This window comes from Peromyscus maniculatus, chromosome 3, assembly GCF_049852395.1.
Source record: "Peromyscus maniculatus bairdii isolate BWxNUB_F1_BW_parent chromosome 3, HU_Pman_BW_mat_3.1, whole genome shotgun sequence".
NCBI classification, from domain to species: Eukaryota; Metazoa; Chordata; class Mammalia; order Rodentia; family Cricetidae; genus Peromyscus; species Peromyscus maniculatus.
Window position 1 is genome coordinate 5673839 of NC_134854.1, and position 14371 is coordinate 5688209.

At 40.2% G+C, this 14371-nt stretch overlaps 1 protein-coding gene across 9 annotated transcripts in view; it reads right to left on the reverse strand.

Moving 5' to 3' along the window:
- Positions 1–14371, reverse strand: part of Cped1 (cadherin like and PC-esterase domain containing 1) — a 294083-nt gene that overhangs the window by 39634 nt on the left and 240078 nt on the right. For 6 of the 9 annotated variants that reach the window (XM_006994487.4, XM_006994486.4, XM_042272826.2 and 3 more), the window contains one exon: positions 8758–8894. In XM_006994487.4, coding sequence (XP_006994549.1) covers positions 8758–8894 — 137 coding nt within the window. The other 3 variants (XR_013049666.1, XM_076566160.1, XM_076566161.1) reach the window with 3 other exon arrangements.

Below are 14371 nucleotides of genomic sequence, written 5' to 3' on the forward strand. Positions count from 1 at the left end.
AGCAATAATCAACTTTGGCAATAAAATGCTACAGTAACCAGCCCCTGCCCCCAATGGGGATCTAATAAACACACCGCTTTATGTATTGCTAAGTACCAGGAAAGTAGGCTTTCTCTCTCTCTCTCTCTCTCTCTCTCTCTCTCTCTCTCTCTCTCTCTCTCTCTCTCTCTCTCTCCTCTCTCTCTTTTGTCTTTATTCTTTTGTTATACTTTTTTGAAAAACTTTTTAAAAATTATTTGTCTTTATTTTATATGGATTGGTAATTTGGCTGCATGTATGTCTGTGTGAGGGTGCCAGATTCCATGGAACAGGAGATACAAACAGTTGTGAGCTGCCATGTGGGTGATAGGAATTGAACCTGGATCCTCTGGAAGAGCAGCCAGTGTTCTTAAACCACTGAGCCATCTCTCCAGCCTGTGGTGGTATTGTGTTCCCCAAAATATTGTGCACCCTAATAAACTTATCTGGGGTCAGAGAACAGAAAAGCCACTAGATACTTAGGATAGGCAGTGGTAGCACATGCCTTTAATCCTAGCATTCCAGAGGCAGAAATCCATGTGTTCAAGGATACAGCCAAGCATGGTGACTCATGCCTTTAATCCCAGAAAGCAAGTTTTTAATTCCAGGGAGTGGTGGTAGAAAGCAGAAAGGTATATAAGGTGTGAGGACCAGAAACTAGAAGCATTTGGCTGGTTAAGCTTTTAGGTTTTGAGCAGCACAGTTCAGCTGAGAGCCATTCAGATATGAGGACACAGAGGCTTCCAGTCTGAGGAAACAAGATCAGCTGAGAAGTTGGCCAGGTGAGGTTAGCTGTGGCTTGTTCTGTCTCTCTGATCTTCCAGTATTCACCCCAATAACTGGCCTCAGGTTTGATTTTATTAATAAGAACTTTTAACATTCATGCTACACCAGCCCTATTCTATTGTTATACTTTTAAGTCTGCAGTGATTTGAACATTTCTGATTGACACAAAAGTATGTCCATGTTGGTCAAGTAGATGAGTTAAAGCTGTGTTGTTTCAGTTGTGAGCCTAGCCTTTAATGACTGAGTCATCTCTCTAGCCTTAAAACTGCGTTGTTTTGTTTACCCAGCCCCCCTGCGATTCTGTGGAACCTCAAGGTTGAGAAGCAGGGTTCTCATGAGGTATCCCCCCATCTGTCAATGAGGCAAGGGGCAGCTCAGCTGTCATGTACAGCTGAGATGGATGAGATGGCTAATGAGATTTAGGTCATGATGAAAATCTAGCTCAACAAAACATTTCTCTGTAAATTTTGATATGATTATAATGAATGAATGTTTTCCAATTATGCATTTTAATTACATTGGCTATACATGTGCAGCCAAATTGCTGTTTGGGGCAAAAATAAATGTAATTTAACCAAGCCGCTTTCAATCACACAAAATTGGACAAGAAAAGGAAAACAAACAACTCTGTAATGGCAGGGGGGGTTATTACTTTTTCCTTGGACAAAGTGACTTGTCTCTACTATCATTTCCTGTGACCCATTGTTGGAGGAGGGCATCATGCATAAGTCACCCTTAACTGGTGATAATGAAGAGAGACACTTATGTCTTTTTATTTACCTCAATTATTGAGACTGACAACAATGAATTGTGTAATCTTCATGGAATTCATGTGTTATTAAAGAAATATTATAATTCAGCCCACACTTCAAAACTTTAAACACCTTAATGTCCAAGATCCTACACAGCTTTAAAACGGTACTTTAAAATGTACACGTTTACCAATAGAATAGAGTTAAAGACTTGGTCATAATTCCATACACCTAAAGACAGCTGATATTTTGACAAAGAAGACAAAAATATACACCAGAGGAAAAACAACATCTTTAATGAATGGTGCTGGTCAAACTGGATGTCACCATGTAGAAGAATGAAGATAGATCTATAATATCTATCATTCTGCACAAAACTCAAGTCCAAATGGATCAGGACTTCAATATAAGACCAGATATCCTGAACCTAATAGAAGAGAATGTAGGGAATAGGCTTGGACCCACAGGTGCAGGGAAGGACTTTCTGGACAAGACACCAATAACTCAGGCATTAAGTACAATTAATAAATGGGACCTCATCAAGCTAAAAAACTTCTGTACAGCAAAAATCATCACCATTCGAGGAAAGTGGAAACCTACTGAATGGGAAAAAATATTTACCAGTCATACAACTGATAGAGGGTTAATATCTAGCATATATAAGGAACAATAACAAAAACAAAACAAAACAAAAACCGAATAGCAAGAAAACAAATAACTCAGTTAAAATTGGTATATTGAACAAAACTGAGTTTTCACAACTTGAAACAGAGATGACTAAGACACACTTAAAAATAAAAACTTTCAACAACCTTACCCATCAGGGAAGTACAAATTAAAAACGCTTTGAGATTTCATCTTACACCAACCAGTCAGAATGGCCAAGATAAATAAAACAAATAACACCACATGCCTGTGAGGCTGCAGGGACAGGGGAGCACTCATTTTTCTCTGGTGGGAGTGCAAACTGAAACAGCTCCTCTGGAAATCAGTGTGGAGGGAGGTTCCTCACAAAGCTGAAGATCTATCTACCACAAGATCCTGCTGTACCATCCTTGGGCATAAACCCGAAGGACTCTGCAACTTGCTGCAGAGATATTTGTTTATTCATGTTCATTGCTGAAATTGGAAACAACGTAGATGTCCATCAACTGATGAATGGACAATCGAAATGTGGTATATTAAAGTAAAAATGGAATATTACTTAGCTGTTGAGAAAATGAATATGATCTATATGATCACAGAGGTTAGGTAGCTAGAAAGGGACTGGGGGAAGGGGATCTCCTAAGGAGGGGAAATAGAGTATAAGCAGTGAAGAGACAGTAGGGGAACTAGAATAGGAGGATTCAGTGGGGAGAGGAGTGGGAGGAGAGGGAAGAAGGGGACTATGGGGAGGGACAACTAATATTAAAGGCCTTTTGAAAAATTTAAGTCACCTTTTATGGTTAACAGCCATGTTTAAGTATTCTCTTTAAATATAGATTTTTCTATTTCACTTTCTTATTATAATTTTAATTATTGAGATTTTAATATAATTATATTCTGTCCCCCTTCTCTTTCCTTCTTCCAAACTGCCACAGGCTACCTCCTTTCAATTTCATGGCCTTTATTTCTTTAATTGCTGTTACATATGTATTTTTGTGTGTGCATGTGTGTACTCCTAAATATATAAATGCAACCTGCTCAGTACATATGATATTACTTGAATGTATGTGTTTCCAGGGTGAACATTGGTATTGGATAATCAGTTGGTGTGCTCTGGCTTATTGTTCTAAAGGAAGGAAGGAACCACTAGTCCTACCCATCTAGTACTGATGCCTATGACCTCTATTTCCCTCTCTTAACTGCACTCTTTATTCAGACATTTTCCTATTGGTTTAAACTACGAACTGTTTTCAACTATCAAACAAAACAAGGCTTGTTTAATTCATTTGTTTTGCTTTTTTATTCAGCTACAGATTTGTCGCACTTCTAAATTGCTTCACAGGGTGAGTACAGAGTCCTGCTGATCCGTGCTTATCAATGTTCTACTCAGAGTTCATGGAGAAGCAAGGATTCATTTGGAGAAATGCAGTTATGATTAACATACTAGTTTTTTCAATTGATTTTTACTTTGATTCAACATAATTATTACTATACATCACAAAAACAAACCCATACACAGAGATGAAAAACCCACTTGTGTAAAATCAAGTTTAATAAGAGTCCCACATTTACCCTCCACCCCCTGTACACATGTTTGTACAGAAATGAATTTTTTAGATATTTTGACACTTGTCCCCTCTTTCCCCTTGAGAGGTCATTCTGTGATTCTTCTACTCAACATTGCTGAAATGAAAGAAAATGCCCAAGGTGTAGGAAGCCCAATTCTGCTCATTTGCCATTGAGTGAGTTTCTTGGTCAAAGTTGCTGGTGATTTGAGCTGCTTTTCAAATCTCCACTGATTTGTGTCTTGTTCCTTCCCTCCAGGTAAGCTTGTGTTTCCAAGTACAGTCTTGGCATCCACTGGTGTGAACAGCAGGGAAATGGCAATAGCACAAGGAGATTTAATGAAGCTATGTGGAGAATCTAGAGGAAGCAGAATGTTCCTTGGGAGTCTAACTGTCCAGTAATTCTCAGAAGCCTAGTCAAATCCTGTTGCCATTATATCTGATTCTTCGGAGAAAGAAGACTCATGTAACATGTTCCCCAAACCTGTAGCTTGCCAGAATTAGGACTCAGAAGTCTGCTTTTCTTGTAATAGAGTATGTCCAAACTTCTTTCTCAAGGGAATAGTTAAAATTGTGGATTTTCATTGTCAAAGATCGGATGTTTTCATATGAGTCTTCAGGTTGGTAAAACTGGTAGAAAAGGGGCAGGCTTTGGTAATGTCTCCCTTGCATGTGATGCACAATGCAGGTAGCTGACGTACATGCAAGTATGGGCACCAGCCCACCTTAGTCCTCCTCTGCACAGTCCTGCCCCATTGTCAGCATGCCGTTTCCATTAGTTCTCTCAGCAGAAGGGAAACAAGAGACCTCCTGGTTTGAAAGACAGGATTCTCACAGTAGATGCTCTCAGGGAAAATGAATATGCCTAATTGTTTTTAGATCTCAATTGAACTATTTCAAACTAGATGGCCTCTAACTACAAACACTTTTCTTCCTAGCTGCCTCCTCTCTGGCAACCTTGCCAGACCATCCCAGTCTGGATCTGGTACCTGTCTCTGCCCTTCTCCCTGCCATTGCAATGATCATGCTTTATGGCACGGAACACTTCTCTTACTGGTCCTTACACCTGAAATCCAGCTCTTTGAAGGATCATGTTGTACTCTGCTAGAGCAGATTCCTAGCTCAGCAAAGATTAGATAAATGAATGAACAATATGACATCACACAGTCAGAACTTTGTAAATGATCTGTGGGACTCTGCCCTGTGTGTTACAAGCTGCAAGAATATATTATAGAGATTCAGCTGTGTATAATAAAACTATACCTAGAAAGGTCAAGGAATTTTCCTAGAGGGAAGCCATTTGTCAGAGAATATTTTGTGTTATTCAGCTTTTAATATATCAACTGTTTTCTACTATGAAATTCTTATGTGCTCATATAGTACTAGACTATAAGTCAAATAGTATAACTTCTCAGACCTACTGCTGATCTGAACGAGGTAACACCCCTACAGAGCCTAGGACACAGGTGGACTGTAGATGCAAAGCTTTGTTTCTTGTGCAAATGAATCTCAGACCATCTCTTAGTGGCATCCAGAGCTATTGACTCAAGACAAAAGAGTTTTTGCATAGCCAGGTGCAGCAAAGACAGAAGCAGAATTCCTGGTCTGGTCAGAGAAGAGAACAAGGCAGAGTGTCTGTAGATGGTAAGGCAGACTGGCTCAGGCTGAGGAGTAAGGAGCAAGGAAAAGTTTTGCAGACTGTAGGTGGATTTGAATCAGGTCAGGAGAGGAGAAGAGGAAGGAAAGACGGAGGACAAAGGAACAGAGGACAAAGATAAGCATAAGAGCCTAAGAACTTAATTATTACTAGGGCTATGAGAGGACAGAAAAAGAAGGGACAGAGAGGAACTGAGTGTCAGGACGGAACTGAAGCTGTGTAGACAGAAGTTTGTTACAGAGAAATAAACAGACAAAAGAGCCTGGTGTACATAGATTCTTTTCCTTCACATAATCCCATGCTAGACATAGTGTCTTCCCCAGGACTCTGGGAAGGACTTTCTCAGGGCAGATCTCTGGGAAAATTCTAATGCCTGTGCTAACACTTTAGGCATAATGGACAGTGCAGTATTTCTCAGATGGGCAGCAGAATTGGCAGGTAAGCTTACTGAATAGAACTTATTTTATCAGGTGGAATCAGAGCATGGCTCAGATTTCCTGAATGCCAGTCTGAGGATCATTCTATCTCATTTCTACCTTGCTATCTTTATACACTTGTGAAGTGATTTTCTGAGTAGCAATGCTAACATAATATTTTGTATTGCTAAAGCCTTCTTGACTATTTGACACATTAGAAAGAGAGGCAAAAAGCCAGCATTTCATGTTTTTAATAAAATAAAATATTATATTACTTATTTTCCTGCTTTGTATGTATGTGATATAAGTGTGGGTGTGTGTGAACACATATATGTGTGCAGAAGTCAGAGGTTGACATCTGATGTCTATTTAATAGAGTCTATCGTATCTTCACTACATTGTGTCTTCATTCATACATCTTTGTTATGTCCAGAAATTTTCCATCTACGTAAGCAGATTTGTATGTATGCATTAGTTTTTATATTGATGGGATTGCTTGATATATAATTTATATTGGCTTTGTCTCTCAGTGTTGCATTTTGAAATTTCATTAGACAGCCTGTCAAATGGCACTCATGTCCTCTGTTTACAGTCCCCGTACCACTATGGGGTGGCCTTTCTCTGACTCTGATTATGTCACTTCTTTGCTAAAAATGGAGAACCCTTAATGTTGTATATAAACTAAGTCAGCATTCTGATGAACAAATCAAAGTCTGTAGGGCAATGCCAGTGTGGGGGCAAGTGTGAGTTTCTGAGTGTGCTGACCAGCACAACCTGAGAAGAAGTGAGGCACTCTGGTAAGCCCTTTGTGGTAGGTGCTGGCCAGCCGGCCTCTGCTCAAGTCACATCTCGTGTCCATAAGCTTTCGTTTTCAGGTGTCATAATAACATATCTTTCTCAAAAGCAGGAAAGAAAGCATCCCCTTTTCCTGATGCCTTACAGAGTTGCTAATTACCAGCTTTGTCATTAGTAGAGACAATGTTATAGGCTCTTTATGACTTACAGGAATTTGAACGTCAACACAGTAAAAACCGTGTGATGGTATCCACAGGTGGTTCCACACACAGGTGGAACACTGTGGAGGTGATTAGTTTAGACCAGGTGATGAAGGTAGAGCCCCTATGATGGTGGTATTGTCTGTGTAAAAAGAGGAGGTAATTTCAGCACCTTTTCTGTCATGAATGGACACAAGAAAAACCATGAGAAACTGGCAGTGACCTGAGACTCCCCAGCTCAGAACTATGGGAAGTTTATCTGTTGGAGCCACCTAGTCTATGGCATTAGACTGTAGTATCTTCAGCTTTCCACAGAGGTGGTCAACCACTGTGGAGGGTTAGATCATAGTTACTTATCACTTTACCGATGAAGAGAATGAGCTCGAGGGAAAAAAAAAAAGCCATGTAATTCAGTGATGTATTTGCCTCTATGGCTTTTCAGGTCAATAGACTGCGACATCTTCTTGGAGTTGTGCCCAGTCCTCTGGATTCTGAGGTTAGAATGGAATTCTGGGTATAGAGCTGTCTGGAATGACAAGCAGGACTGTCAGTTATACCGCTTCAGTTCTAAGATGCAGAGGATGCATGATCCAAGTTGGTGCTTGCCGATGCAGTCACAGTAGCTCATGCATTTTACCAGTGAATTCCACCTCTGAAAACTTGAATTTTCTCAGGTAGACAACATTTATAACATCTACTTCATAGAATTGTGATTAAGAATAATTAAGATTTTCATTTATTCACATATTCAATAAATATTGATAGATCAGTGGTACAGGGGATTAAAACCAGGTCCTTGCATACTGTAAGTTCATACCACTGGCTCTATCCCCAGTCCTGCTAATATTCATTAAATGATTATTACATATCACAAACTGTCTGCATCAATGAGGCTATTGTGTGAATCAAACACACCCCTAGTCCTAATGCTGAAAGCTGCCGGGTGACCTGTTCCTTACACAGACAAAAGGGTCAGCTAATACTGCTGACACATTTCTAAACCATTGTTTACTTGCTCTCTCCTTTAACATTTAACTAACATTGCTTCTTAATTATTGGTATGTTCGCATTCTTGAGCATCGCTATCCTTCTCTTGAAATGAAGAAACACATCTATCTTCCCACCCTAGACCTCCCTGTTCACATTCTTCTTAAGCTAAATACTAACAGAGAATTTGGCATGCATTCCATACTATGCTGTTTTAAAAGTCAGCTTTTGAAACTGGCCTGCCCATATGTGAGAGTTTACACATGGTACATAAGGATAAGTCCATCTGATAAAAAGGACTTTGAAAATCTGGTTAAGATTACTTACTTGATGTCAACCAAGCATCTCAGTCTATGTGCCAATTTCGCATGTCTGAGAGTTCTGCCGGGCTCTACCTAGACAGAGCATGCCTAGCAAGAAGAAACTGCATGTCCAAGAAATCAGCTTAGGAGCCTCAATAGAGGGAGTGCCAGCCTGGTGAGGTCCACGTGAGACCTGCCCAGGAATGCGAAGAAAGGTCAGCAAGGTTAGAGGGTAAACACAGCAACACACACATGGTAAGTTCTAGAAGTCTTGCATGCAGGAGCATTTGGCTTCTTGGATTGAGCTACAGATGTCTGTTTCAACAGTGATGAGGCTGGCTGCTCTGATTTATGCTGGAAAAACAGCATGGAATTGGGTCAGCACAGCGCATGACTTTAATATCCTCCATTTGCCAGATAAACTAATTTGGAGAAAAATGAACATGTGAGGAAGAATTATTAAAGTTCTTCTGTGATAACATCTACACACGAATCAAAAAGCCAAGTGACATAGGGTTAGTTTTCATAGTCTAACTGCAAGAGAGCAGAAGCTGGTCTAGCACATGCAATTGTCTGGCTTCAGTCCTGCATATGGCAAGAATCCCAGGCTTCCCCAGAGGAATGCAGAACCTACCTTCCTTCCTTGCAGGCACTGCTGAAGTTCTGACTTGGTTAGGATGTCATGGTGGCAGTTGTGTGGCTGCCAGGTTATTTCTCTCCAGTCACAAGTCCTGTTGTCTGAACAACTAAGGCAAGGCACAATCCACTGGCCTGGAAGACACAGCAAGACTTCATTAGTTTCTGCTTTGTTAGTTTCTGCTGGTGAAATTACACTTTACAAGTATAGGACTCAATGTCACACAATTACAAAAATTAACATGAGAAGACCATTGTTATCTGATAAACCCAGTGGGAAAAATGTATAGCCTCCTGTCAATCAAGCAGAAGAGCAACATGACCACATGTTGTGAAATAATAGTTCATGCTGAAGTCAGAAGTGAGTTCTGTCCCATGAAACTATGTAAGTACAAAGGAAACAAGTGACTGTGTGACTCTCAACCATTAACTTGCTTTTGAACTTCAATAGGACTAAAGATGATTGGGAGTCCTCAGGTTGTCAGTGGGTCACGAACATTCATCAACCTGACACATGAACAGGTTGCCTGTACAATAAGAGACATGTTCCCCATGCTCAAGAAATTGTCAGTAGAAGAGAGATACATCAGTATTTTGAAAATTTGTAATTTTCAAGACTGGTTATTCTGCCTTCATTTAATTGATGGCACTTTGGGTGTGGTTATTTTCATTTTTATAGCTGTGTCTGCTTGGTTTCCTCATAGTTTGGTTGAGGTGAGTAGTCTGTGAAGATTTGGTGTGAGGACGCAGTGAGATAATGTATTTAAATTCAAGTGTAGTGGTAATCTACCTGTTGTTACTGGCAGAGTTTTTCTGATTTTGGATTAAGAAAGAAAAAAATTTAAAGCTGTTTATTTGTTTTGTGGGGGTGCGCTGCAGGTGGGGGTCGCCAGCAACTTTTCAGAGCTGGTTCTCTCCTCCCACCATGCTGAGGCAGCAGGGTCTCATCTGATATTTCCACTGCTGCATGGCTTTCTCCAGGATAGCTGGCTGGCCTGGAAGCTTCTGGAGGATCCCCCTGTCTCCACCCCGCATCTTTCCGTAGGAGTTCCAGGGTTACAGCCCTGCAGCACCAGGCTTTTTACATGGGTCCCAGGGATTCCAGGGTTACAGCCATGCAGCACCAGGCTTTTTACATGGGTCCCAGGGACTCCAGGGTTACAGCCCTGCAGCACCAGGCTTTTTACATGGGTCCCAGGGACTCCAGGGTTACAGCCATGCAGCACCAGGCTTTTTACATGGGTCCCAGGGACTCCAGGGTTACAGCCATGCAGCACCAGGCTTTTTACATGGGTCCCAGGGATTCCAGGGTTACAGCCATGCAGCACCAGGCTTTTTACATGGGTCCCAGGGACTGAACTCTGATTGTTAGGTTTATGCACCCAGTGCATGTACCCGCCGCGCCATCTATCTCTACAGCCTCAAGACAAATTTTATTGTTTTTTTTTTTTTTTTGGTTTTTCGAGACAGGGTTTCTCTGTGTAGCTTTGCGCCTTTCACTGGAGCTCACTTGGTAGCCCAGGCTGGCCTCGAACTCACAGAGATCCACCTGGCTCTGCCTCCCGAGTGCTGGGATTAAAGGCGTGCGCCACCACCGCCCGGCAAGACAAATTTTAAATAAAACTTTCTACCTTTTCTGAGTCTGATTTGTGGTGCTGTTTGCAAAGCCTCCAGTGTGATATGAATTGCAGTGGGAAGATTTTCAACCTTCAGGATGTAAATATAGTACCTATTACATTCATGACCTCAGGGGTGTCAGAATTGTGCACATGAGTGTTGGTGTGTGTTGAAGCAGTTGTAAATAATAAACTATAAAGTGAAATGTAGTGCATGGCCTTTACAGATCTGCTACAGAAAGGGGGAAAAGCATCAGCATATTAAGAGAAAGAAGCTGGGAAGGGAAAAAATAAAAGGAAAAGGACAGGAGGAAATTATGAATTGCAAGAAAAGAGAGAAATATACGTAAGAGTAACTTTAGCAGATAGAGTGTCAGCTGAAACAGGAACACAGCACTAAAATTCCTCGGAAGGCAGGCATACACGTCCTTCTCGACGCACATTTTTTTCTTTGCTCTGGTTTTTAAATGTAAAGAGAATTTCAGAAAATGGCCTTATCCAAGGTCTACACATGAATACTTTCAGCTTCAGGAATGGTCACCATCATTACATTCCTCCTTGTGTAGACTGCTTGTTGAGTGTACTGTGGTAACTCCAGGCATCAAGGATTGAGCCTGGTGCGGTATTAGGTGCTACAACATTAAAATGTCACAGGCATATGAAAACAGCTAGTACTTTTATATGCCAGCTGTATTTAAGAGGTTTAAGATATTAACATATTTAACCCTCAGAACTATCTTGCCACCTCTCCAACTGGAATTTAGGAAGGCGAGTACTCTGTTGATTTCCAAGAAGGGAGTGGAACAAGGATTTGAGCTGAACAACTGGGGCACACTTTTGTAGTGGGTAGCTTTTCCAGCTTTGACCGAACCCTTTGAGGCTTCGGTAACACCTGCAAGGCGGAGCTGAGAGAGGACCTCTGAAGACCTGAGATCCAGATGGGCTGGCTCTCTTGGTTCCTGGATCCTGGACACTGGAGGTAGACTGAGTAGAGTTCTCCAGAGAACACCGCCGGACTGTGCTACATCTTTCCCAGACCCTGTTACCTGTCCCTTCACTTGTAAGTTGCCCCACAAAATAAACCTCCCTTTTAACTATGTGGAGTTGCCTTAATATTTAAACCAATACACTTTTAATTATAATCCTAAATCTAAGAAAAAAGCTCTGATATTCAGATTCAAGGGTTACATATTTGAGATCATAGCAGTATCCTGACAGGTAATGCAAAATTGAGTAGAAATGTCTGTGATGGTGAAATAACTCAGGCTGTGGAGACACATAGGTCCCCAGGGTCTGCCTCCTCCAGTTAGCTCGATGTTGATTGCAAATCTGACCCAGAAAGCTTTTTTAAAATCCTTGTGCCTAGGGTGCACACTGGTGCAAAATTAAGTAAGAGATTTAACTATATATATATATAAATGCTTTCAGATGGTTCTGTTGCAAAGCCAAGGTTGCAGCTCACTGTTTCAATTGGACAAATGACTTAATATTTTCATGATTAAATTTACTACTTTATAAGGAAAATATGTATGCACCTGCCATGGTGCCTGGTGCTTAGCTGCCCATAAATAGATTTTAGTCCTGTGTCCTAACCACAAGTATGCCATGGTGGTTCATAATAAAGTGAAAACAGAGGGTTTTCTGGAAATTTCATGGGATGGAAACAGGACTTTCCTGAGAGATGAGTTTCAGAAGTTCTGAAAGCATGTTTTGTGAACAGTGATGGGATGAGCCTGGTAGGCATGAGGCAGGCTGATTGGCCTCTGCACAGACTGCACACACAGGGTCTGCCACGTAAGGTGGTTTCCACAGTGTGCAGGTGGAGACAGAGACAATAGAACAGAAGATGTAGGGGACAGGGGGAGCTTTAAATGGCAAGGGGAAGAGATTTGCCTCCAGGGGATGTGCAGATTCGCCTGGGATGGAGTTAGAGGGGAGCTCAGAGCTGCTCCTTGTCACACTCTTGTTTCACAGATGCAGCAAATGAAGGCATCAGTAAGTGAAGGGTGTGAGTTCAATACCAGAGCTGGACCATAATCAAGAATCTCCAATTTGTTCATTCTGATAGCATGTTATAGGTCACTTTTAGTCCAAAATCATCAGTCAAAAATGACATATGACCTAATAGTTATTTTGAGAGAACCCCCATTATCTGATTATCTTAATTCTTTTCTTTATTTTTAAAAAGTTGAATTTAGGAGTTGGAGAGATGGCTCAGTGGTTAATGGATGTTCTTGAAGAGAACCTGGGTTTGGTTCCCAGCACCCAGATGTGGCTTAGAACCATTTTAACTCCATTTCCTGGTCTCCCAGACACCATGTATGTACTTGGTGCACATCCATGTAGGCAAAATACTCATTCACATAAAATAAAACAATTAAAAAAATTTTCAAGTTGAATTTACTCAGTTGGTGTATGTGTTGGTAAAGACTGTGGTTAATAGTTTTCTGATAGGATAACGGTATGTTAGGGAAGTGTTTTATTTATTAGTTATTTATTTTTAATCAGATTCCTACAATTCAAAGAGCATCATGCATCCAGAACACTCTCAGTTCCCCAACCTTGCTGATGGCTAACTTTCCACAAACTGAGACCCTCCATGGCTACTTCCATTATGAAGGAAAAGAGGTGATCTGCAGGAATCACTCAAATATGGATGCAATCCATTTGGGGGCATGAAGTCTTACATACATAAAAAAAAAAAAAGGCTTGGTTGGTATCTATAAACTTAGCACCCATGTCACATACTACTACACATTTATGTAGCCATGACTTTTTCTACTTTTTTAATCAGTTAGCAATGCCTTTATTTACAGTGAGTTGAAGTAGCCATCTGTACAACATCTGTGAGACTGGGATTCTTGACATCTTAAATGACACCAGCTCTTCACTAAAACTGTCAAAATAGGAAGGACATAAGCCCTATGTTTTATATTTAAACACTGAATGAATCCAAGCTGTAAGTTTTGAAATAAAATATGATATATATTTTCAGTAATGACATCCTGAGGAATGAAGCCGTCTTTCAGAAAAGTCATTTCTGTATAGTTTGAGCTCTATGCTGAATGCAGATGAGATTCCCGCCACTTGAGTGAATCATATTGGATGGTATCATGGAGAAAAAATGTTTTTGTCTTTTAGGACCATGGTGGATATAAAAACATGTACATACTAATATTAATTTTGGTGTATAATCTCATAAAATAAAGGGTACTTAGTGAATAAAAAAAGCCTACATTATAAATATTAGAAATACCAGAGTTTTGTTACACTTCTTACTAAAAGTTTCATTGTTTATATATTATGATTTGCTTTTTATTATTTAATGATCACTGTATACATACTTCCTTTCTCCAAAGCAGAACTATTACTTTACTTTATTAAGCAATTATTACCTTATTTCCAATTATTATCTTATTTTTAGGAATAAAAGAGAAATGCAGTGATTCAAAACCATCTAAGCTAGTGTAATTGAAAAAAGACAGTTTGGCATTATTATATCATAGGTAAAAAGAATGGATCCTGTTTTGCTAAATAGTTGTATCACATTATTAAAATAACTTTTTGGGCCAGTGAATGTTTAGCTAAACAGACAACTTCTAAGTAGATTTCATTCCAGCATCGTCTACCATGACTACATCTCTCTTCATACCAAGGAAGTTCTATTATGAAGAATGGAATTATCTCTGAGAACACACAGTACATTCGAGAAAAATATTGTCTGGGCTTTGTCAGTATCTTAGAGTCTGTGGGCCTTTCAGTTCTCTCTCTCTCTCTCTCTCTCTCTCTCTCTCTCTCTCTCTCTCTCTCTCTCTCTCTCTCTCTCTCTCCTTCTCTTTGTCTCTGTCTTTCTCTGTGTCTCTCTCTCTCTGTGCCTATCTTCCTGATTGTGTCATAGATTTCTGTGGAAGAAGAAAAGGATTAAATGTTGGTTTAGTTCAGTAAAGCATTTTTCTTTACTCTCTATTAGATATTGGAAGACAAGTATGGACAATT